This window comes from Stenella coeruleoalba (assembly GCF_951394435.1).
Source record: "Stenella coeruleoalba genome assembly, chromosome: 18".
Classification (NCBI taxonomy): domain Eukaryota; kingdom Metazoa; phylum Chordata; class Mammalia; order Artiodactyla; family Delphinidae; genus Stenella; species Stenella coeruleoalba.
In genome coordinates this window covers 55,113,110-55,138,217 of record NC_137164.1, presented here as the reverse complement: position 1 = coordinate 55,138,217, position 25,108 = coordinate 55,113,110, and the positions used below count along the sequence as shown (strand labels likewise).

At 34.5% G+C, this 25,108-nt stretch overlaps 1 protein-coding gene across 2 annotated transcripts in view; it reads right to left on the bottom strand.

Annotated features, from left to right (window-relative positions):
• The window catches only part of LOC307176748 (uncharacterized protein), a 580,566-nt gene that overhangs the window by 16,941 nt on the left and 538,517 nt on the right, over positions 1–25,108 (bottom strand). Inside the window, exon 7 of one of the 2 annotated variants that reach the window (XR_013824880.1) lies at positions 5,590–5,669. Coding sequence is in view for 1 of the 2 variants with exons in the window: in XM_079903151.1 (XP_079759277.1) it covers positions 5,666–5,669 (4 nt within the window). In the remaining variant the exon portion in view is untranslated. Of the gene's footprint in view, positions 1–5,268; positions 5,670–25,108 lie in introns of those variants that run through there. The other variant, XM_079903151.1, reaches the window with a different exon arrangement.

Here is a 25,108-nt window from a genome sequence, read left to right as displayed (position 1 = left end):
TGCAGAAGGCTTTTAAGTTAATTAAGGATAATAGCAATTTTTAGGAAACTAGGATTCACCATTTTTGTTACTCCTTTCCAATCATTCTCATTAATAATTTTCAAGGCCAACATAGGCATGTAAACTCACGTTTTACTCATTGCTTTCAAGTTCATATCTTTATGACATAAAGCCTGTAGGCATATAGAGAAAGAGGTCAATAACCTACACAAAGTCATAAAAATTAATAGAACCATAAAAACCAGTATTATGCATGCATGCACTTCATATGACTGAAATGACTATTATGTTAGGAATTGGTAAATAGCTCAATGAAGCCATAAACTTATCATCCTTGAGTTTATAAATTAGTTTTGACAGAGCAGCTCCTACATCTTTTTTTTAATTTTGCAAGGGTTTGTCCATTTGATATCTTCACGGTATCCATGTCAGATACCATATTGAAGCAGAGAAAATTTAGCTTATATTGTTACTTGATTAAATTTTAGTATGGGGAGATTGAAGACATTAAGTACAGTCGACATTGGGGATTTTCTGTGAATTGCTCTTATTCTCATATATCATTGTCCAGACATAAGAAGCGCTATTCTACTTGTCTGCAAATATAGAATGGATAATTTCCTAATTTTGAAATATTTATACATATAACACATATTATACATAACTCCATTATTTTCTGTTAGGGAAAAATAAATATTAGGGTGAGAACATTTCTGATCATAACAAAGTGAATCATGTCATCTAATATTACCCCTGAGAATTAATAACTTTTATCATGGGGAAATATCACAATCATATTTAAAAGATTTAACAGCGAAGGTGGTATTTTGTGCATTGTTACATGTAAAGCTCCTTCCTTCATTAATTACAATCATTCTGATTGTGCTTAGACCTCTAGTATGTTAAAACTTATACAGGTTTTGATTTTCTAAAGAAAACTCATGTAAAATCAAATACTTTAGTGATTGTTGGTAGATTTTTAGAAAATCACATATTTTAGTACAATTCTTAAATTTTCATTGCCGTAAATTAGTATTTTGAGTTGTAATATGCTCTCAACCACTAAGACTGAATCTCATAGTCACCTCTCTTTCCTTTAACCCTCATCTTAAAGAATGCACTAAATTATTTTGTAACATTTCCTTATTCCCACCCTACTCCATAGCCCGTTCAAGATTTCATAAGCCCTTGCCTAGCAGTGGTCTAACTGTTCACTCAAAATCCAACCTTTTACTTTATATATTCTTCATACTGTTTAGTTGTTATCCTAATACACAGTTTAAACCATTGTTCTTTTCCATAATTGTTTAGTGAGCATTAAAAACCAAGTTCCTTAAATTGATATACAGGACCTTCTAGAATATGTCAGTGTATCTTTCCCTCTTTCTTATTTTTATCCCCAGAAATGTCTTATACTTCAGCCAGAGACCAATTTGCCATTCTCTGAAGAGATGTGCATATGGTACTTTCCAAAACTGTGCCTTTTCTAAAACTCTTCCCTTTTTTTCCCTCCTTCACTACCTATTAAAAACCTGTTATCTTCTAAGTTTGAATTCAAATCTTTTTATCATTGCTTCTAGTTCCTTACCGGAATGGCTGCTTCTAGTTCCTTACCGGAATGAATACTTCCATTGCCTATAATCAATTTGAATTATTTGTACATGTAGTACAGTGATAAGTTAGTCTGCTTTCTATTAAATTAGGAACTAGCTTCTGTATCTGACTGAAGGCATCTTGACTACAAGGATTATGTCTTGTCTTCTTTCTCCTTCCATGTTTCCAGTCAGAATGGAAACATTCAGAAACATTATCCATACATAATTTGAATGTCAAGCAAATTCAGTATATGTGTTGTAATTACTTTTTATTGTTATTTTATACAATAGAAATTTAATGACAGCTCTCTAATACATTATTGTATTTTGGAGTCTTTGTATTAGAAAGAATGGATTTCTAAAATTTGATATATTAGGAAAATATCTGCTGATTGTCAGAATCCTAACACCGGTTACATTTTAAATCTTGACCAGGAACATTATAAATTAGGACCATGAAGAATTGAAAGTATTTAAATTCTCTTTAGTAAAGAATTTTTTCTTTAAACTCTTATCTAAATTTTAGAAGACATAAAAATGTTCATTTGTGTCTTCAAAAACAGCACTAAAACATATGTCATTATTTCTATAGTAGTTTCTATATTAAAATATATATGCTTATGATATATATTTATAAAATAAAAATGCCACTTTGTAATATTCTCTATGAATTGGTCAACTTGATTGCAATGACAAAGCAGTTGAATCTATTTATACCATCAGTAAAGAATATTTTGTCACATGTGTATGGTAAAAAGAATTCAAAGTATTGCACAGGTTTAAAAAGATATCAGAAGTATCCAATAAAACTCCAATATCTACTACTTTCATCTTTATATTGATTTACAGGAAGATATAAAACTGGACTAAGTATATATTATAAACTTTTTCATATAATTAATCACTGAACTTCATAAACATACTATATTTCTCTTATTAGAATATTTTAAAAGGTGAGTGGTAAAATTGTGAATTTTATACAACATAGAAAAAAATAAAACCAGTAAATAGTTTTTTTTTTTGCTGAGAAGCTAAGTCACTTAGATTTTATTACTTCTCAAAATCCTAAAGACTGGGAAAATCAATTGGAAAATCAATTGGATAACTCAAACTTATCTATTCCTGAAAATATTTGGATTTAATTTTCTAAGTAGCAATAAAAACAAGCACAACTAACTCACAACCACCCAAAACAAGTTATTATAAAAAATCGCTAACTAGGCTGTTCTTAGAATTAAAATAGTAATACTTCCTTGGTATGTAATTCAACAAACTAAGTAGTTTGCTATGAAAAGTATTTTATATGTTTAATAATTTATTTTTATTACTCAGATAGAATAGAAAGAATTTCAGTTCTGTAAAATTTCATCAATTTCAATGTTAAGTTTTTAGAACTTGTTATAATTTGTTGTGGGTTGCAATGATATTTACCTAATTATATAAAAAATGTTATTAGAAAATAAGTCATTGTATATGGTACATTTACAAATCATTAATGTAATGATTTTAAAAGGTGTATAAATTAACATTTATAACACGCTGGGCAATATTATTTAGATCATCATTATTCACCTTATAAGAGATGTCATTTGTTGAGTACCTATAATATGCCATATCACATCATTTGTAATCTTCACAACACTGTTGTTAAATAGGTCTAATCAAGGAAGAGTAGTATGAGGTTCTGAAAAGTTGTCCCAGACCACTAATTACATGGTTGAAATAGAATACTTACTGAGGCTAGCTGATTCCAAAGCTGAATGAATAATACAACTTTAAACAAAAAAAAGGATTATTCATAGTCTAGGTCAGTGGCTTCCAAAGCCGACTGTCTCAGATTAAGAAAGGACACCTGAAGAACTATGCTTCCTGGACCTGCCATCAACATGTTGAATCAAATTTTCAATGACTCAATATTATGGATTTTAAAAATATCTGCCAAGTGACTTTATGAAACTCTAGGTAAAGATGGCAGCCAAGTAGGACAAAGAGCGCTGAATCAGAAGGAAAGTCTGTTTTATTTCTATTCTGCTATTTAAAATTTTTAGGGAAGTCATAGCATTTAATGATTTGTTTCCCAGCATGCATAGCTCTTGCAGCTGATGGCAGGATGCTGCTAATACTACCAAAATGCTAGAAAAACACCCCAAAACCACAAAGAGCTCTAAACCACAGCAAAACTGTATTTCTCATTTGCCTATTTAACTAGTGCCTCAAAAACGAATAAGCCTTACCAGCTGCTCTTCATTGTGGATGTCTCTTAAGTGGTTGTATCTGTGTCATCATTTGCCAACAATAATCCTCATTATGCTCTCTGACTTAGGCTACAGGACCATGTGGCTTTTCCTCTAAACGTCAGACATATATTTTAGAGACATTTTCTCCTAGGATTCAGGCATCGGTCCCTGCAGGCTGAGTCAGAAGGTGATCTAAATGACACATGCTCTTTGGTACTCAAATTATCCTTTTCCTGACCTTGAGGATTTTTACTAGGTCATACTAAGTACTACAGCTACATTTCTATTTCGAGTGAGTTCTTTCCCAGAGGTTGACTCGGTATTTTCTTTAACTATATCCCCAAAACAACTAGTCTTGAAAGACTGTCTCAGAATGATATAATATTATGGTGATCACAGTATAGAGTAAGTTCTGAACTGTATGTGCATATATGTATATGCTTATACTACAGTTCATAACCTATGTTATGATATATATGTATATATACACACACACTTAAGTTTTGTCTATTTCTCATATATCCTCCATTTATTTTCCAAAAAAAAGTGTGAAGTGGTTACAAATTATCACCATTTTTTGGATGAAATCATAAGACACCCGAGTTAGGTAATTTGCTCAAGATAAAAGAGCTGACATCTGACAGAGCTAAGAATCCAGACGTATTTATTCCAGAGCTAAGACTACAGTATTCCAGAGCTAACACTACAGCAGTGATATTCATATTGTTTGTCTCTCTGTCTGTGCCTTTTGTCTCCTTCCTTATTAAATTGATATGGTCACATATATGCGATCATTTACATATAAATGAATAAAGCCAAACCCACAAGGGAAAATACATTATTATGCAAATTGTTTAAATATATTAGCCTAAGGCTTTCTTTTCATTTTGGAAGGCTTCTTAGAAAAGGTCACATTGAGTAGAAAGTATAGTCATTCTTCTAATCAATCAGTCATTACGTATAGTACATCCACTCAGTGTTTGGCACTATATTTTCTGGGTTGTTTGTTGAAAGAGGGAAATAGCACAGAAAACTAAGACCTTCTTGGTGATCTGAAAGAGCTTTTTATCTAACTAGATGGGCACAGTTTACACAGATTAAAGTTAGAGGGCAAGAAAGTACTAATTTGTGATACACTGTGCACTAGTACGAAAGAAAAGGGAAATTAATTTTAAGCCAGAGGCATCAATAAGGAGATGCGACTTGAGCTCAATATTTAAGGTGGTTGGGACTTTAAAATCAGAGAAACGGGATGACGTTTTCTGGAATATAGTAGAAAATTATATGAAAATGTTTTAATCTAGGATGACGTATATGGAAATAGATAAATGGAATGGATCTGGTGTTAATTTCCAGGCAGTTTTCAGTAATATGGAGTGATTCTCACCCCATGTATATGTTTATTCATTCAGAAATATTGTTGAGTGATAGCATTTGTTCAGGGTCCTGAGCAGGGCATGTTTTTTGCAGCTGCTGAAAGATTTGACTTTTACTTCCTTTTCTAATGGTAATGTCAAACTCTTAAGATAGAAATTATAGATATTATTTTAACTTTTCAACCGTAATAATGCCTACAAATGGACATAGCAACCTGGATGGAAGGGAGAATCTCAAACATAAACAAATTTAATCCACCTCTACATAATTACAAAGAAATAGCTTAGGAGAAAATAAAATGGTATATATAGATATAAATGTATTATTTTCCATTCTCTGTATATAAGATTTGAAAATTTTTTGATGACAAGAGTACTTACGGAAATTTTTCTCCTGGAAGATTCCGATAATCATTCTCAACTATCTTACAGTGGGAGTCCAGGCGCCTACATAGTTTCAGCTGCAATTTTAAGGGAAAAAAAGCAAATTTCTTGTTTCAGTCTTTTAATTACACACAGATCATGCATCTAGAGTAATTGAAATTTCACTCATCATCTAAATAAGCGATGTTATAGAGGCACAGTCTTAATGTTTGTTGGACCAAAGGAAGTCTGCTCTACATACACGATAGGAAAAAATAATCAAATCAGCGTAATGAAGACGCAGTCTAATAGAATAATCAAGGATTTCACTACTCAACAGTTGATAACCTTGAGTGATAAATATTTGTATAATCCTCAAGCTTAAGATCTAACGTTAGGTCAGTATGACATGTTTTCAAAATTAATATAGTTATTATTTAGATTTCAGATGTCCAAATCACAATGTAATTACAAAATATTTCTATGAAAACGTACAAGGACATTTCAAATTGAGAGAGGAAAAAGTGCGCAAAGCAAATGGAATAGATTAATTTGAACATGAAGGAAATTTATAGAAAAAGTTACAAGGTTAACAGTGCTCCCCAACAGAAAAGCTTATTTAAAGTTAATTACAAAATAACTTCCATAGAATAAATCCCATAATAAGCCTAGATCTAGAGAACAACAAAAGCACATTATGAAAGACATACACAAATGTATTCACTTCATTCAAATAATTCCCACAACAAATATTTATTGCCCATACTTTGTTGCAACCATTGAGCTAGGTCCTGGGGATAAAAACAAAACAGCAAAATAGAGTCATATTCTTGAGGTGCTAACAGCATCCTGTGGAAAACAGATACATGAGCATTATGAAATGAGGTACAAGTACAATAATAGAGATAAACACAAGGTTTGATAAAAATACTAAAAAGAAGTACTTCAAGTTTTTTTAGCAGTGGTTATGGGTATTGGAGTGGGAAGAGGTTGCTGGATAGTAGTTGGGAAAACACCCTGCAGAAATGATTACTAAACTGAGTATAAAAGAATCACTCGATCATGCTGGATGATATTTATGTGCTATAAGAAAGACATTCTAGACAAAGGGAGTGCCATGAGCATTCACATGAAGATAAGTGCTATGTATGTTAGGAAATATACTCATTTTGGTGTTTCTATGACACCAATTTGAATTAGAGAATAGGGACAGATGGGAAAATAAAAAGCTATATAAAAGGAAAATTTATGTCAAAATAAATGTAAACTTTATTCAAAAGACAATTATGTTTACTCCAACTGGTCTGACCAACTGGGTACACTACAGTTAAATTCTGACACTAACCACCTGAGTTAGAACTCACAGGTCAAGGGAAAAGTTCTCCGTAAGACTGCTCTCGCTTCAGATGTCAGCTGCAAGTCCTGGGGGTATCCTTAGGCTATCCCTCTTCTGAAAACTTAGCTACAAAGATGGGGGTTCCCATGATAGATCTCCTCAGGTTTGATTATTTGTGAATCTTCTTAGGATGATTCACAGCATACAGGAAAGTGCTATACTTAAATTATAGTTTTATTACACAGGATACACGTAGGATGGATTCAGGGAGGGAACACAGAGCTTCTGTGCCTTCTCCTCAGGAATCAGGAAGTGTTACCCTCCTGGCACATCAATGTTGTTTACCAGTTAGGAAGTTCTATTGGTTCAGGTGTACAGAGAATTATTTGGGATTTCATCATGTAGGCATGACTGATTAAATCACTGGCCATGTATTTGAACTTAAACTCTAGCCACCCTCCTCTCCCTGGAATTTATGCTAGCTCAAAGTTCCAACCCACTAATCATGTGGTTGCTCTTTCTGATAACCAGCCCCCATCCTGAAGCTATATAAGGGCCTACCACAAGTGACCTCATGAAGAGGTTTCTACCTTTATCAAAAGTTGACTGATATTGTTTCATCTACACTCCTTTCTTCTTCATCTACACTCCTTTCTTCATCTATGCTCCTTTCTCCTACCTCACATTATTTTGAAGCAAATCCTAGACATCAACCCATTTCATTTGTAAGTATTTTGAAGGGTTTTCAATTTTAATTTGGCTTTACTCTTAGTCACAAACATCATTAAAGGCTACAGCATAAAAATTACTAAGATTTAAATAAAACTACACAGTAGGAAACAAGATCAGATGAACTCTTTAAGTATATGTGAAAATTTAAACATGCCACCTCCAAGTTAAGGCAAAAGTGAAGGGAGGCTATGTTCTTTATACAAGAGTCAAAAGGTTTAGGCATTATCACAAAATGTCAATCCACTTTAGAGTCATCAATGAGCCTAATGTATGTGTTTTTGCACTTTGCACTTGTAAAAGCACATAAAATATTTAATATGTTAGTTCCAATGTATTTTACCAGCTCAGAATACAGGATGTATACAGACTATGTATAGACTATATCAAAGTAGTAGACAGGGGCCTGTGCAAAGCCTGCAAAAATAGTACTTCAGGTATCTATCTGCTAATTTAAAAACACAGAGTTTGCAGTTTTGAAGTGATACAACTCAAACCACCACAAAATACAAAGGGCTTGAAAATGCATACCCTTTCAAGCAACATTTGTTATTAATAAAGGTTTGATTTAAAAGAGTATAAGTGAAGGCTTTAAGAATTAATCATTTAGAATAAAGTTGTGGTAATTGTTTTCATAATCAAAGTTTATCAAGTTTTAGTTATCTTAAACTCTTGGTAAATACCAAGCAGGGTATATTTTGTCTCTAAACCTACCAAGATACATTTTTAAATTCGCGGATCAATTTTTTTCTAATATAATGTAGATTAAATATCGTAACCTTTGGTTAAACAGGCAAAATATTTAAAATAAAATGCTTTGCTAAAAATATTTTCTTATTATATAATATGTCAAAATGACTAAACAATATGGAACATTCTTAGAGAGATTCTTTAAATTACATATTTAAACCAAATAGATTCCCTAGAAAAGAGAAGTTTGAGGACGTGTGCTCAATTTTGTAGGTATTTGTACCAGTCAGAGATGAATTAGAGATTGGCCACTAATAATGATTTATAACAAATTATTATAAAGATTTGTTTGTGCAATTGTCGGAGTGGTTAAACAGTTCAACTACAGCTGCTGCTTCTGTGTCTGGTGCTGGATTGGAAGTGAAGAGGGCAAGTGTACATAAGAAATATGGACATAGCGTGAGGGAGAGCAAGGGCACACTAGAACTTGTAAGAATGAACTGGAACCTATGAGGATGAGCTGGAAACCATGTTAACCTTTCAACATCTCCAGTTATCCAACTTCAATGACATGGATGACTTGCAGAAGAGGCTAGTGTTATTTGTCGAGGGTATGAATACATACCTGGCCCAAAGGAGCAGGAGAAGGAGATCTAGCAAAAAGTGGAGGATGTGGAAGCCCAGTTACTGCTTCACATCAACAAAGTGAATCAGCAGATTCAAGACACCATGTATGAGCACTAATTTGTCTTATCCTACGCTGACCCCCTGAGCCTCCATCTAGCTGTTGTTCACTCCCACTTTCTAAATTTTACACATAATTTTCTCTTATGGCCAACCTTAGCCCAGAACATAGAGGGAAAGAAATTCTGAGCTACTAATTTGACACAGTAGAAGGTTATCAAGGCTCATCTCTTGATAACTTGGAATCCACATGCATCCCTATTAACCACAGATAAGTTCTAAAATCATGCTTCTTCCTAACGTGATTCAACTGTCCCTTGTACAACTGAAAACACACTAACCACCTTCCTAAGAAAATTTACAAAGTCCTTACATTTGTCTTTGTTTGATACTCATTCCTATTTGGGATGAACCGCTTTCTCTTTAATGTTCTATAACCTAAATATTGAAATATAAGGTTAGGTATTATTGACATATTTTATATTTGTTGATAAGAGAACGGGAAAGGGGGAGGAAAATGCTTAAACTATACACAATGCATCCCTTATTGAAATAAGGATCAAACAATCATAACTATTAAGACCTCAATTCAGCAATTAGTCATGAGGTCACCATTGGTATTTTTTACTCCCTTTTCCCACTACCATTCTGTATTCCCTTTGCCCTCAGCAATTGCCTCAGCTGGTTGTAGTTTCTTGCCTGGTTGAATGAGAAAAACCTTTATTTCGAAAGTGTTTGGGTCCTTAGACATCCTGACTATATCGGGTTGATGTGATTTCCTATGGACATTAAGCACAGGACATTGGAGTATCCACAGGAGCCCCAGAAAGCCATTCTCCTCCTTATACCTTCTTTTCTAGTAGCATCACATTTTCTCTTTTATACTTAGAACCAGTCACCTCAGCTGATACATGGACCCCTTTCTTGCTTATTTGTTGTCATGAGTAGCTCAGAGGGGTCATGTGGTAGACTCAATTTTCAATTATTTGAAACCACTGCTGTTTCCCCTGGTGAAAGCTCGTTTTTATTTAATGATATTGAATTTGTGATATAAAAATGCATGCTTTCATGTACAAAAGCAACATTTGTTTAAAGTTCGTCCTTTTCCTTTTTGTTATACTTGTCTGGATTGAGTATAATTCTCATTGTAGTGCTATAGAATGAATGAAAGTTTTTCATTAACCCTTCCCTCCAACCCACCTTGACAGTTTTAAGATAATCTGTAAATTACTTATTGTTTGGCGGTTTAGCAGAGTTCTTTCCAGAATATATTTGACTTTAGTCCCTTTAGTTGATCATTATTTTTCAATTTATCTTTTTAAAAAATCTCTTCAGATTTTTCTGCTACATTTTGAGAATGAAACTACTTTAAATACTTGACTGACTGGCTAATTAATTCAGTTCTTCTTACAGTGCCTGTTCCCTCAGTTTTTGATATTATTCTGCAGTTACTCTGGGAAAAGTCCTCATTTGGGATGTGAATTCTTTCAGTCTTTAGGTTCTAAATTTTCATTGCTACATTTCAACATTAATCATTATGCTTTATTTTATAAAAACCAAACTTTGTCTTGTTATAGAAATATAGTTCTCTACCACTTGTATGTGCAGAATTAAATGATCACTGTTTTATGTGTTGCATTCCATTTCCTTTGTGTTTTTTAAATTGCATTCATTTTTTTGTATAAAAATGTTCAGAAAATAATAACATATATGTATCTCACACAAGAATTACGACAAAATAGTATATTTGCTTTTTTCTAAGATATGAGTAAGGAAGCATCACTGATAAAGTTAACATGCCAGCTTTTTATTCCTTTGCTTCCCATTTGCTAGGGTCTTAGTGTTTGTATCCCCCCAAAATGTGTATGTTGAAATCTATGCCCAATGTGGTAGTATTAGGAGGTGGGGCCTTTGGGAGGTGATTAAGTCTAGAGGGTGGAGCCCTCATGTATGAGATTAATGGCCTAAAAAGAGGCTCCAGAGAGTTCCTTTGCACCTTGTACGAAGACCTTGCAGAAGTCCCCCACCCAACGATGCTGCTGGCACCCTGATCTCAGCCTTCCAGCCTCCAGGACTGTGAGAAATTTCTGTTGTTTATAAGCCACCCAGTCTGCCCACATGAACTAAGACACCATTATAGAATCAAATCTGAAGCAATTGAATGTACTTAAAGTTGGTATGTTAACATTTTTATCATTCATTATATTAATTTACCCAATAAATATTTTTCTAGTGTCTAATATGTGCCTGACAATGATTTAGACACGTATGCACATCCAGCAGCATAAAACAGTTTTTGCTGTCTTGGCACTTACATGTTTATTGCCTCTAATTTCCTTGATCTGTTCAAGAGTCAATCTTATATACCACTCTACTTCAGACACTCCATCATATGTCTATTCTCGAGATCTTTTCATAATCAGTAACAGCTACCTCCTCCTTAAATTAACCTAATTTTCAAGTATGTCACTATCTGATTAATACCTTCTGTTTTCTAGCTCACTAAGTGTGTGTGTGGTACTCCAATTACATCACTCTTCCTAACCCACCATAATCTACAATCAATACTTTCATCTTTTTCCTGTCTCAAAATACCCTTAAGTCTTCTTTTTCCCCCATAACCTGATTAAATTCCATATTTAATCACTGTAGTCGCTCGAAAACACCCTCATTCCCTTTCAACTCTCTTATTTTTTCATACTCAATTGGCTAAACTACAACCCTGGCCAGAACAAACCTACCAACATGCTGAATATGTTGCTTAGTTAAAGGATAACTAATCTTTTTGTGTCTTCCAATTTAAATTCATGATCAAAGATTTCAATTGAATGCTCACTGTTATTCCACAATCATGTTCTATTTCTCTAATCCGTCCATTCTCCCAGTGTGAAATATGACATTTAAATGTTTTTCTGACTTCAAATGTTCAACATTTCCTGCCTATATTTACACTCAACTACTGCCCCTGGCTTTATATTTTGCTGACAGACTAGAAGAATAGAGAAGAGAATATCCGCAAATTCCCATAATTGTACCTACCCCCAAACGTGTCCACGCACTATACCTTATGTTCTCTCATATCACCATTGATGAATTGCCAGACGCCTATCTAGATCCACCATTTTCACGTATGCATTCAATTCCATGTCCTCAGTGCTGCCTCAAGTCATTGCTCCAGCATTTCTCCCTTTGTTTCCAGTATCTTTTTTTTTTCTTGCTTGCTATTAGATCTATACTTACTATATAAAACCACATTCTCAGGAATTTCATGTTCTTATTTCCATACCCTGAAGAGTTACAAATTTACATCTGCAGCCAGAGTCTCTCCTCCAAATTTGTCTTGCTTCTCTAAAGGCCTATTTGATTATCTCCACTTCATTTAATTTAGAAATAGCTATTCATCAGAAACTGAGCATTTGATATGTTCTCCCACCATAAAAAGAAAATATATATATATATTTTTTTTACACCATACTAGTTTACAAATTCCTTCTTTCTAGTAGGTTAGGCCAAACCTCTTAAGAGTTCTCTCCTTGACTTTTTTCTTTTTCTCTCACATTCCATAACTTTTTTTTTTTTTTTTTTTTTGCGGTACGCGGGCCTCTCACTGTTGTGGCCTCTCCCTTTGCGGAGCACAGGCTCCAGACGCGCAGGCTCAGCGGCCATGGCTCACGGACCCAGCCGCTCCACGGCATGTGGGATCTTCGCGGACCGGGGCACGAACCCGTGTCCCCTGCATCGGCAGGCGGACTCTCAACCACTGCGCCACCAGGGAAGCCCCCATAACTCTTTTTGAATGTAAAGATAACTACAATTAACGGGAATCCAAACATTTCTCAATACTTCTGCTGTTACCACTCTGGTCCAAGACGCCAAAATAAATCAAAGGAAATACAGCTATAACTTCCCAGCTGTTATCTCTGCTCCTGCCCTTGACTTTCTATTATAGTCCATTCTTTTTAGAACAATGGACAGATCACGTCACCTCAGCTCAAAATCCTCCAGTGGCTTCTCATCTTGCTTAGAGTAAGTCTTGAATCCTTTACAAGGTTGACAAAGTTCTACACAACCTTCAACCCTGTAGGTACATTCTGGATGTTTTGTTTGCCTTCCACTCTCTACTTCTAATAGAACAGGATTTCAAGTCTCTTCTGAGGACTTCCTGAACAGCTGCAGCCACTTTGCCCGCAGAGAGCTCAGAGTCCCTGGGAATTTACATTCTCTCAAGCAGCCTTTGGCTTAAGGGCTAACTTGAGCTGGGATCTGAACACCAGCTACGTTGCCTGCAGTTGGGATTGGATCTGAGGGTAATTTGTACTCTAGATCTCCCCTGAGGAATCAGACTGAGTCTAGGACTCAGACTGAAATCATAGTCTTGCTTTGCTCCTTCCCCTTCCTTTCTTGATCATACCATTCTTTTATCAGGTTCTTCTGGGAGCATTTCCATAATAAATAACACATGGGTATGTCTAGTCTCAGAGTTTGACCCAAGCCCAAGACAACCCTCTTGGATATATTCCAGTTACCTCTTTGGTCACATCTCCTGCTACATTACCCCTCATTTTCTCAGCTCCAGATTCTTTACCCTTTTGCTTTTCTTCCATCATAGTAGACATGTTGCCTCCTTAGGCCCCTTGCCTGGAATACACTTCCTTCAGATATCTGTATGTCTCAGTGTTTCACTCCTATTATGTCTTTTCCCAAATTATAGCTCCCAGGGAGGCCCCATCTTAAAATGCAATAATATTCCCCACCCCCAACACACACAGTCTCTCTCTCTTCCCATCTTTGTTTTCTCCACTGTAGTTATCAACCTAAAAAGTACAACATATTTTATGGATAACACTTGCTTATTTACTGTCTCCTATCACTGCAGTCAGGAATTTTCTCTGAATTTTTAGATCTTTGAACAGTCCCTGGCCCGCTAATATGGTAAGACAACTAGTTCCTGGATGAATTGAATAAATAGGCATTCAATAATAATATGTAAATGTTTGTGTTGATAGACTTGTACAGAAATTATATCATACTCTGTATATCATTGTGAAGCATGTTTTTGTCATTCACATTGTGTTTTTGAGATCAATCCATGGTGATATATACACATAAGTTTCATTCATATGTAATTGTTTTATGGCATATTGTCATTCAGAGTAGCTTTAAAATGTAGTGGAGAAAAATATATTTCTAGTCAATGTTTAAAGATGCTACAATTTCCTAAATTTTTAACTTACAGAACAGAAAGTCTGTATGGTTAAATCAATGACCTAGCAGCAAAAATATTAATATATAATTCAATTCAATGAGAGAAAATATCTCAGTCACTAAGCATTTCTATAGTTTTTTTAACTTTTAGACCTTTACCTCTAAATTAAATTCTGACGTTTTTTTCTATGAATGACACATTAGGTCATATCCTATAAATAACAAAGTTTTACACTTTAAACAGAATGATTAAATCGCAGAACACTTGCCACATAGACAGGTGACTGACAAAAAAAATCATAGCATAATAATTCATTCTTTAAAATCTAGGCAAGGTAGTCTAATTTCAAGTACCAGCATTCTAGGTTAGTTTTTAATTTTGAAAGAGTCGATAAAATACTCTTTGAGATGAAGAAATGCAAATGAAATTAATAACAAAAATCTCTACTGAAATGACTCTGTAAGCAATGTTAGAAATATATTTATGAAATGTAATTTACAAAATGGATTTTTCTTGAAAGCTCAGAGCTAAATGAGGATGCTATATTTTAATAAACATTTTATGAGAAACCCATTTCAAAAGTTCCTATGTGATGGTGGGTTTAACACAACATAAAATATACTGAAATACGCTGCTTTTTAAATACTTGCTTAACTTTAGAACAAAGTGCTGTGTGTGCAGCAGGGTTAATATTAATAGCCAACCTGAATTTTCAACACATGAAATGTGAATTGTACTATTATCAGTCTATAGAAAAAAGATTTTCCTTTTTTTATACCACACTGAAATAAAATGTTTTCTCGTTGCCCCTATTCTTTTAAATCAAAAGGCCAGTTTTATCAGTGTATTTAAGTGGAAAAAACTGCTATACAAATTAGAAGACCTAGATTCTGCGCCTCTTCCCAATATTTAAAAGAGGGGACTAAAATCTGGAGGTTTATTCAGATACAAATAGAGTTCCTATATTCGAAACAATATATGGTTTTTAGAACTGTCTGTAAATAAAATACACTATTTTCACCAGTATGTGAGCTATATAGCAAATAAAACAGTTGTACAATGTTCATTATATCATTTTAGTATGAAAAATCAGATAGTGAAGTAACACATCATAGTATCTTCTAGAGAAACATCATCATCATTATTAAGGACATAATTTCAGGATAGCTTCTAAGAATGAAGTTGTTACCCATTAAATTTCAAAGTGCTTCATTTACAACTTATCTTGTGCCTAACACAAATCTGTGAGGCAAGTGCAGCCATCATTCCTATCTTGCAAATGAAGGAATTCACAAGTTATTGATATTCCCAGCGTGTGGCCGGTTGAATGTGGCCCCACATTAACTGCCATTACAACGTTGGGTGTATAAAGTGGGGTGCTGGATGTGCTTGCACTAGCTCATAAGAATAGCTTTTGCTCATCTCTTTCTAACTCTGGGCTCAGTGGTGCAATTTGGCAGCTCTAATTCTGCTGGAGTGAGGATATTTACACCATAGAAATTGGTAAACACTACAAATCAGGACACTTTTTTTGATAGTCAGTTTACGAGCAGACCACTGGGGGTGCCCTCTTTTGAATCAGTGTGGGCTCTGAGACTGCTTTTACTGATAGATTTTGGCATAAGTGATGCTATGCCAGTTTCCTGAACTAGTTCTTCAGAGATTGGCCTCCACTTTCTGCCTCTTAGAACATTTGGTCTTGGAAAATGCCCAAGCAGTTAGTGAAGAGGGCCACATGAACAAGAACTGAGGCTACCACTTGATAGCTTGCATTAACTTGCCAGCTACCTTAAGCTGGATCCTTCAGCTGTAGTCAATCCATCCTTAGCTGACAACACAAAGAACAGAGATGAGCTGCTCCCATAAGCCCAGCCCAAATTGCAGATCTGTGAGAAAGACAAGTGTTTTGATTTTAAGCCACTATATTTTGGGGTGGCTCAAAATAAAACAATAGATAACTGCAATTACAAAAACACAACTTGAAAGTAGCCAAATATCATGCTACTCCTTACTTTAATTCCCCCATGATAGTAGTGAAAACTGAAGGAAATATATATCATATCCTGAAGAATGTAGAGGAAAACTAGCAAAAACTAGTGATTTAACTATTGTTTTTCCAATAGTATTTGACAGATTCTTTCAAAGTCACTATTGTGAAATCATTGTTGGCATTCTGAGTTGATGTTTTAGGAGTATATAATAATTGGCTTCCTTTTCTGATTGTATGCTTATTCTGTGTAATAAGCATAATATTTGGAAGTCAAGTCATTGGTCATTGTTATGTGTTTAACACTGATATCTATTTTGTTTGTTATATGCTGACTACTGCAAATACCAAGAAGAATAATATTGGAAGCATTGGCAAGAAGCTGAATATATGAATAACTCTAAGTAAATTATAGTAGCATAAAAAATTAACCATAAGGCAATGTAGAATATCTTCCTTATTAGTATATCTAAAAATATAATTTCTTTTGGAATTGTATAAAGCAAAAGAATCAAGAGAGAATCATATTGTTAACAACTTAGAGTGTTAATAATTGTAGGCATTTTCAAGATTACATTAAATTATTTAAAAATCTGGTACTAGTAAAAAAAAAAATAAAATCACAAATCAAAATATTAAATCTGCTTTCTAACATCACTGTTTCAAGTACTGATTATCTGTCAGTAGTGTTTTGGCATTCTAAGTGATTTTGCTATTATCTTCCTTTTCTAGACATATTACTCCAGAAATATACCTCTAAAGTAAATAAATATATTTATGCATAGAACCTAGCTTTTTATTCTCTAGAGAGTAAATCCCTATATTCTATTCAAACATTCTCTGTTCAAATCTCAAAATTTCATTCTACTTAACAAACTAGATTACGCTCTCTTACCTAGTATTTCCCACACAGCCTCAAACCTTTGACCATATCGATCCCTGTTTGAAAGCCCCTTCCATTTATCTATACATACTGAAGTTCAAATCAAATATTAAGACCCAGTTTAAAAAGCATGCATGAAATATTCCCATCTACCCACGTCCAAAAGTAATGGCTCACGCTCTTATATTTGCATTTCTCTCTTATAGCACGTTCATGTGTTGTATGTTTTATTTGTATAAAAGCATATATGTAATATAATAATCCTACAGTGTCCAATCTTACCTCCTTTAATCATTAGTACTCCCTAAGTTTTACTCTAGCACATGCCTACACAGACAGGATCACTGTCTATCCCTTTTGTATCTAGATTTGGGTGTGTAATAAAGTCCTTGCCAATTGTTTTAAGGATAGGCTTTTCCCTTATATAAAGTTAGCCTTTGGTTCTCCTTCCTGTGGTCTAGGACTTGGACTTGGTGCTGGCCAACCAGCTTTGACTATTCAGATAAAGTCAATAGTTGAGGGAGAAGAGAGGCAAGAGACAAGAGCCCTGAACCCTGGATGATCTTGTGGAACGAATTGGCCTGCCTATCCTGGACCACCAGTCTATCTCATTGTTATGACTGAGAAACACAAAAATGATTCTACAGCAACCTAGACTCTATGTCCTAACTAATACACTAATGTAATTTTCTCTAAAACTTGAGTGTAGAAATTGTCTATTGGCTGCCTTTTTCTCTATCTCTCCTGTACCTAGCACAGGGCCTTGTAGACACTAGGTGTTCAAAATATCTTTGTTAAGTTGCATTACACTGAAAAATAATTCTCCCTGGAAAAAAAAAATGTAAGCTTTTGTTTATTAAATTGATTTTTTATCTTGTCAGCATTAGCTTATCTTAAAGTCATCTATTAAAATAGATCATTACTTGTTATAGTAAATACATTAAGATATTCATTGTTAATAATAAAAGTCAGTGTATTTCAGAGTTAGAGTATATATGTGGAAAAGAAATGTTGGCTAACAGGATACAAAGAGAAGAGAAGCAGAGAAGACTTCATGTATCTGTGCTTCATTTATAGTAATGCTATTTGCATAAAGGAACCTCTTAACAACGATCCACAAAGCAAACGGTATTTCAATAGTAAATATCACAAAGACCAAAGGAAATTGAAATCTAATTCAGAATTACTCAATAAAGGTCAGTGAGAAGTAGATAGGGAAAAAAAGATCAGATGATAGGAATTTTCAATAATGTCCTCATCAGAAAGGTCAAAGTTGATTCCCTACTGTTTTCGAAAAAGGTAAAACTTTTCAATTAAAAATTGCTTGGTAGTATTAAAGAGAGAAGACTTTACTCTCAGCATGTTTTTTTTAACTGAAAAAACCCAAATCATTTTATCTTAATTCATCACTGCATACAAGGACAAAAAGTAGCCACAAAACAAAACAAACAAATACAGAGCTAAGATTTTGCTATAAACTCTTTGGCATAGGTAATCTCTCTCTCCTCACATGGCTTCTGTCGTCTTGTAACCAGAAAGGTAGAAGTGCTACTGAAGGCTGCCTCTGTGTGGTTTTATTATTAAACATAATTCTGAGTCACAGAATTCTCATGGCTTTTGTAAAAGCTAGGGAAAAATATGCAATTCAAAAAATGTTCCATATAAATTCAGGTGGACTGTGGACATCACTGACCTATGTAAAAACCCCTGAATCAAAAGAGTTTACCATGGAATGAAAGGATTCTTTTTCTTTACTTTTGGTTCTCTTATACTCTGGCTTAAATATACAGAGTTGATGACATCAATGTATCAGTTTGAAGGATTCCACAGTGCACCTGATTTCTGGTATATTTAGATAACTAGCCTCATAATATGTTATAACAGCCACAATTGTCCAGTGGGGGTGGGAAAGTCCACTGCTTAATAGAGTGGTTACAGGCTGACGTGGTCTAGAATTTAGATGGTTTGAACGTTTCTAAGTGGCCTTAGAGGGAGGTTGCTTGCGGGTCATTTTGAACAAGTAAAGCGCTGTTGCTCAGAGACAGGAGAGTCAGAACACAAGGGAAAATATCTCAGAGGTGGACAGAATTACAATAGTATATAATAATAAAATTAAGTTTAGAAAGAAATAGAATTGATTTCCTTATTTGTGCATAACACAACATGAAGCTTTAAATGTGGCAGAAAACAAACAAAAGAATTCTTAGTGGATATCAGCATCTTTAAGATGAGCAAACAGAAATCACTCCTTTGGCATATAACAATAGCTGTGGTGTCATTTGAACATCAGAAATCTCAATAATAAACTACCAGAGGGACCAGATTAGGGAAGATGGAATTTGGTAAACAGTGGAAAAAATGCTTTGTCAGTTAATTTGGGACATCCAATGAGACCTTCTAAATATCACATGTGGGGAAAGAAGCATGAGGTACTGATGATAAGGAATCATAAAATTAAAATGTGAGATATTATTTTGCCATTAAAACTGCTAATGCGATCTTGTTAAACATATGAGAAATTGGCACTCCCGTGAACTGTTGAAATGAATATAAGCTTTTATAATCATATACAAAATTGACTATTTTTATAAAAATCTTGGAAATACTCTTGCAGCTTCAGTGGAGAAAATTTATTCCAAGGGAATATTCACAGAACAAAGATATTATATTCCCAAAGGTATTTACGAAAGTTTTAAACACAAAAACATTTTACAATAAATACCCCATATAAGAAAATTTGTTAATAAGGATGTCATATTTATATATGGGTATACACAGACATTGTATCAAGTATGGTTTAGATTACCACTGGGGAGAGAGAAATCTTTTTCGTTCCAAGAAACCAAAGTTGAAACTTTAGCAGCAATGTCCATTGGTCATATCAACATATAAGGAAGAACATCAAAGAGAAATTGCCTGTTTGCAATAGCAATGTTGTGTGGTAGTAAAAGCAACAATGGAAGCAGAGAATGAAGCCTGATTGCTGAATGGTCATATCTTCAAGTTTTATCAACTGGACCTAATAAAACCACTGACTCCTTGGACTCAGTAAGTACTAGGATTTTGTTTTTGCATTTGTTTTTTAATTTGTCAATGGAGTAGACACCATACAAGAAGAATATTCTCTATAGGTAGGCAAAATGGGAGATCAGAAATATACTACTGTGACTGTATTTTTAGGCAGGCTATAAAAATGTGCCTGAACATTTACATGAAATCACACATTCATATTTGGCTTATAGTACTTTATGTTGACTCTGGAGAATGGATGTAATGGGATAAGACCAAAAACAGGAGAACCACCTAGAATATTTCCATAATAGTTATATCTAATTATAGAGAGGGAAGACTTGACCTTGAACAGCTAAAATAGAAATGAAAATTAAGGGGATTTAGGAATAGATTATTCATTGCATGTAAGTGAAAGATGATTTAAAACATCAACCACTTTCTTAGGATTTGAAAATAGATGGATAGTAGTAGTACAAACTCAGAAAATACAGAATTGTTTAAGCATAGACGCAACTGATTCAGTTTTGGAGTTTGTTCAATTTGAGATACCTGTAGGATATCTAGGTGGAAAGGTGAAGAAAAGCTAACTCATGGTTATATACACAAATCTCAACCTCAAGTGTTGTCCTCAAGGTCTGATCTTAAAATAACAAGTTTAAGAATCAACATGTACAAGTTCATTGATACCATAAGAATAAGTGAATTTTTGAAGTGAGAAGAGCAGTGGGTCTAGGGAATTCTGTAAAACAACAAATATAAAGAATGTGAGAAGAGAGAAATATGCTCATAAAAAGAAGGTGAGAATAAGAATAAGGAAACATAGAAATGAATGGAATAGTGATTCAATAGTGTCAAACGAAGTAATATTCATTAGGTTTGGGAATTGGGAACTCCTTGGTGACCTTCATCATAATAGCACTCTTAACTGAGTGCTGAGAACGGAAGCCAGACTGAAGCCAGACTGCAGTGGGTTGAATAGTGAATAGGAGGTTCAGAAGTGGACAAAGAGAGTCAAGGCTTTTTCTTTGAAAATCTTGAAGAAATGGAAAACAGCAGCTTTGAAGTAGCTGAAAGAAAGAAATGTCTGTGCTAGCATATCAAAGTCATTTTTATCTTCTGTCTAAAGATTCACCTTAAAGTATTTTTAATAGTCTGGATGTTGGTAAAAGTTGAAACATGGTAAGGATTAGCCTGTTTTTGAAAAATCAAGGTCTTTGATAAGACTCTTAATCCTGTGATTCTTGCTTACAGTTATAAATCTACTTATATTAAATATATATTCAACTGAATCAGAAATATAGCATCTTAAAAGATTTTGGAAGATGTGTAGGAATTAATTAGATTCCTCAATACCCTTATAATTCACTTAGTATCTAGTTTCTTAATACCCAGGAATTATATTAACAATATTTGACCCCAGGGCAGCAAATTGGCATCAACCATCAGTAATAGGCACTAACCAGGAAGACATGGGAAGTAACCAAGTCTGATTGGACAACAGCAAAAAACAACCAACCAGTTCAGTCAACAGTGTATCAAGGGTCTTCCCTGGTGGCGCAGTGGTTGAGAGTCCGCCTGCTGATGCAGGGGACACAGGTTCATGCCCCGGTCCAGGAAGATCCCACATGCTGCGGAGCAGCTGGGCCCGTGAGCCATGGCTGCTAAGCCTGCGCGTCCGGAGCCTGTGCTCCTCAATGGGAGAGGCCACAACAGTGAGACGCCCGCATACCACAAAAAAAAACAAAAACAAACAAAAAAACCCACAATGTATCAAGAAGGGAATTCAATAAGGGGGTGGTGGTAATTATATCCTCTGTACAGAATTCATAAACCATGATGATATAGAATAAAAGTGGGTATACCAGGTGCCAACAATTCTAAATAACATCTATGATTAAATACTCTTTCCTTTCTTAATGGACTGTTCAGATCCCACATTTAGCCACTGTCCAGGTATGTATCAACTAATTATCAGCTGCTAACCAATAAATGAAAGACATTTTTAAGCATCCACTATGTTTCTGGCATTGCTCTAGCTGCATGCAGTCATACACATATATACTAAGATGACATTAATTATGACATTGACCCACTTCAGGTGTCCTGATAATTAAGAGGAAGGGGACATAGTAATTCTTTTATTGTACCCTGTGCCTGGTTAACGCCCTGGAAACTTTACATATTTCAACTATACAAACTTTACTTCACCTAAATGAATTAATATTATAATAATGCCTATTTTATGCATGGATTAAACTGAAATTCAGAAGGTTAAGTGACCTGTCAGAGGACAAACAACCACTAACTGGTAGAATTAAGACTGGACTCCAAAGTCTGTTTAATTTCTCCTGTAGTAATTCTTAAAATTTTATACCAAAGATTTCCTAATTGCAAAAATGTTCAAGCTGCCAACTCGATGCATAAGCATAATGTAAATTGCCTTTTTCCTCCTTATAGAACAAATATGAAAAGAAATAGAATATTACATAGAGTAAGATCAAATTAAACAAATCATGCTGCATGGAACAAATTTCCATGAATGCATCTGATGCTCCAGTGAGCACTGCTGGTAGCTGGTGTTACAAACTCTGCCCGGAAGTGAAAGAACTGAGACTGTAAAACAAGGGCTTCCTCTTACCAAGCCACTTGCTCTCCATCCAATGCTTAGGCTCTTTTCACAGTGTCATATGTCTGTTCTACATAAGAAGAAAGGAAGAAGAATGGAACAAGATAGAAAGCCCAGGGATAGACCCATGCACATATGGTCAACTAATCTATGACAAAGGAGGCAAGAATATACAATGGAGAAAAGACAGTCTCTTCAATAAGTGGTGCTGGGAAAACTGGACAGCTACATGTAAAAGAATGAAATTAGAACCCTCCCTAACACCATATACAAAAATAAACTCAAAATGGATTTGAGACCTAAATGTAAGACCGGACACTATAAAACTCTTAGAGGAAAACATAGGAAGGACACTCTTTGACATAAATCACAGCAATATCTTTTTTGATCCACCTCCTAGAGTAATGGAAATAAAAACAAAAATAAACAAATGGGACCTAATGAAACTTCAAAGCTTTTGCACAGCAAAGGAAAGCATAAACAAGACCAAAAGACAACCCTCAGAATGGGAGAAAATATTCGCAAATGAATCAACGGACAAAGGATTAATCTCCAAAATATATAAACAGCTCATTCAGCTCAATATTAAAGAAACAAACAACCTAATCCGAAAATGGGCAGAAGACCTAAATAGACATTTCTCCACAGAAGACATACAGATGGCCAAGAAGCACATGAAAATCTGCTCAACATCACTAATTATTAGAGAAATGCAAATCAAAACTACAATGAGGTATCACCTCACACCAGTTAGAATGGGCATCATCAGACAATCTACAAACAACAAATGCTGGAGAGGGTGTGGAGAAAAGGGAACCCTCTTGCACTGTTGGTAGGAATGTAAATTGATACAGCCACTATGGAGAACAGTATGGAGGTTCCTTAAAAAACTAAAGATAGAATTACCATATGACCCAGCAATCCCACTACTGGGCATACACCCAGAGAAAACCATAATTCGAAAAGACACATGCACCCCAATGTTCACTGCAGCACTATTTACAATAGCCAGGTCATGGAAGCAACCTAAATGCCCATCGACAGACGAATGGATAAAGAAGTTGTGGTACATATATACAATGGAATATTACTCAGTCACAGAAAGGAACGAAATTGAGTCATTTGTTGAGACGTGGATGGATCTAGAGACTGTCATACAGAGTGAAGTAAGTCAGAAAGAGAAAAATAAATATCCTATATTAACTCATGTACGTGTAACCTAGAAAAATGGTACAGATGAACCGGTTTGCAGGGCAGATGTTGAGACACATATGTGGAGACCAAACATACGGACACCAAGGGGGGAAAACTGCGGTGGGGTGGGGATGGTGGTGTGCTGAATTGGGCAATTGGGATTGACACATATACACTGATGTGTATAAAATTGACAATGAATAAGAATCTGCAGTATAAAAAAGCAAACAAAAAACAATACTAAACTTTCTTTGGGTTATTTGTATGGAAATATGTTTATATAAATGTTTCAGACATTACATGAAATTTCTAAAAATCTTATATGTTTCTGGTATAATGTTATAAGTTATAATTCTAGTTATTACTTTAAAATGTATATCTCAGAAATAACTAAATTTCCTTGTCAATTGCATCATTATGAATTTTCATCAAATCTTTAACTGTGGTCATTTTTTAAGTCTTTTGTCATTTACAGACAGTTCTGGGTGTACTCTGATGCTTTCGCAAAAATGTTCCTATAAAAAGTTTCATCTTCAAGGAATTCATGGAAAAGACTCTGACAAGTACAGGTTTCTGGTAACTGACTATACTGCTGAACTGAGTGAATAAGCATTTTCAAAACTCTAATGGAAAACTGATGAATTCATAAAAGTGCTAACAAAAGATCAAGATAAAAAAATTAATTACATGGGACTGAGTGAACTGATGAGGATGATTATAATTTTTGTGACTCTCTGTTTGAATAAAAAAAAAAATCCTACAAGGACTCAGAGGCAAAAAATATACAAATCATTTTTCACTGCAAAGTAAAGGAGCTGTTACAGTGGAGGATTCCTGGAGTGATGTCAATATTATGACATAGTATGAGTGTGTTTCATGTTTGCTAATTGCAATCATTGTTGCTTTTGTTGTGGTCATCCATTTACAATGCTTGGTGTCAGTTTATTTATCTCTTGTAACAATAAAATACAGTGTGTGTGTGTGTGTGAAAAAAAATAATAATTTAGGTTCTACAGGTTAAAAAAAAAAGAAGGAAGATTTTTCAATACCAAAAATTATGAGGGAAAAGGTATGTATAGTGCTGGTGTCAAGGAGAAATACCAAATGCATTAAATTTGTCATGCAATTCATTCTAAATAACAGTGCACTTCACAAATGACATCCAAAATGATATTCCTAAAAGCTATAGT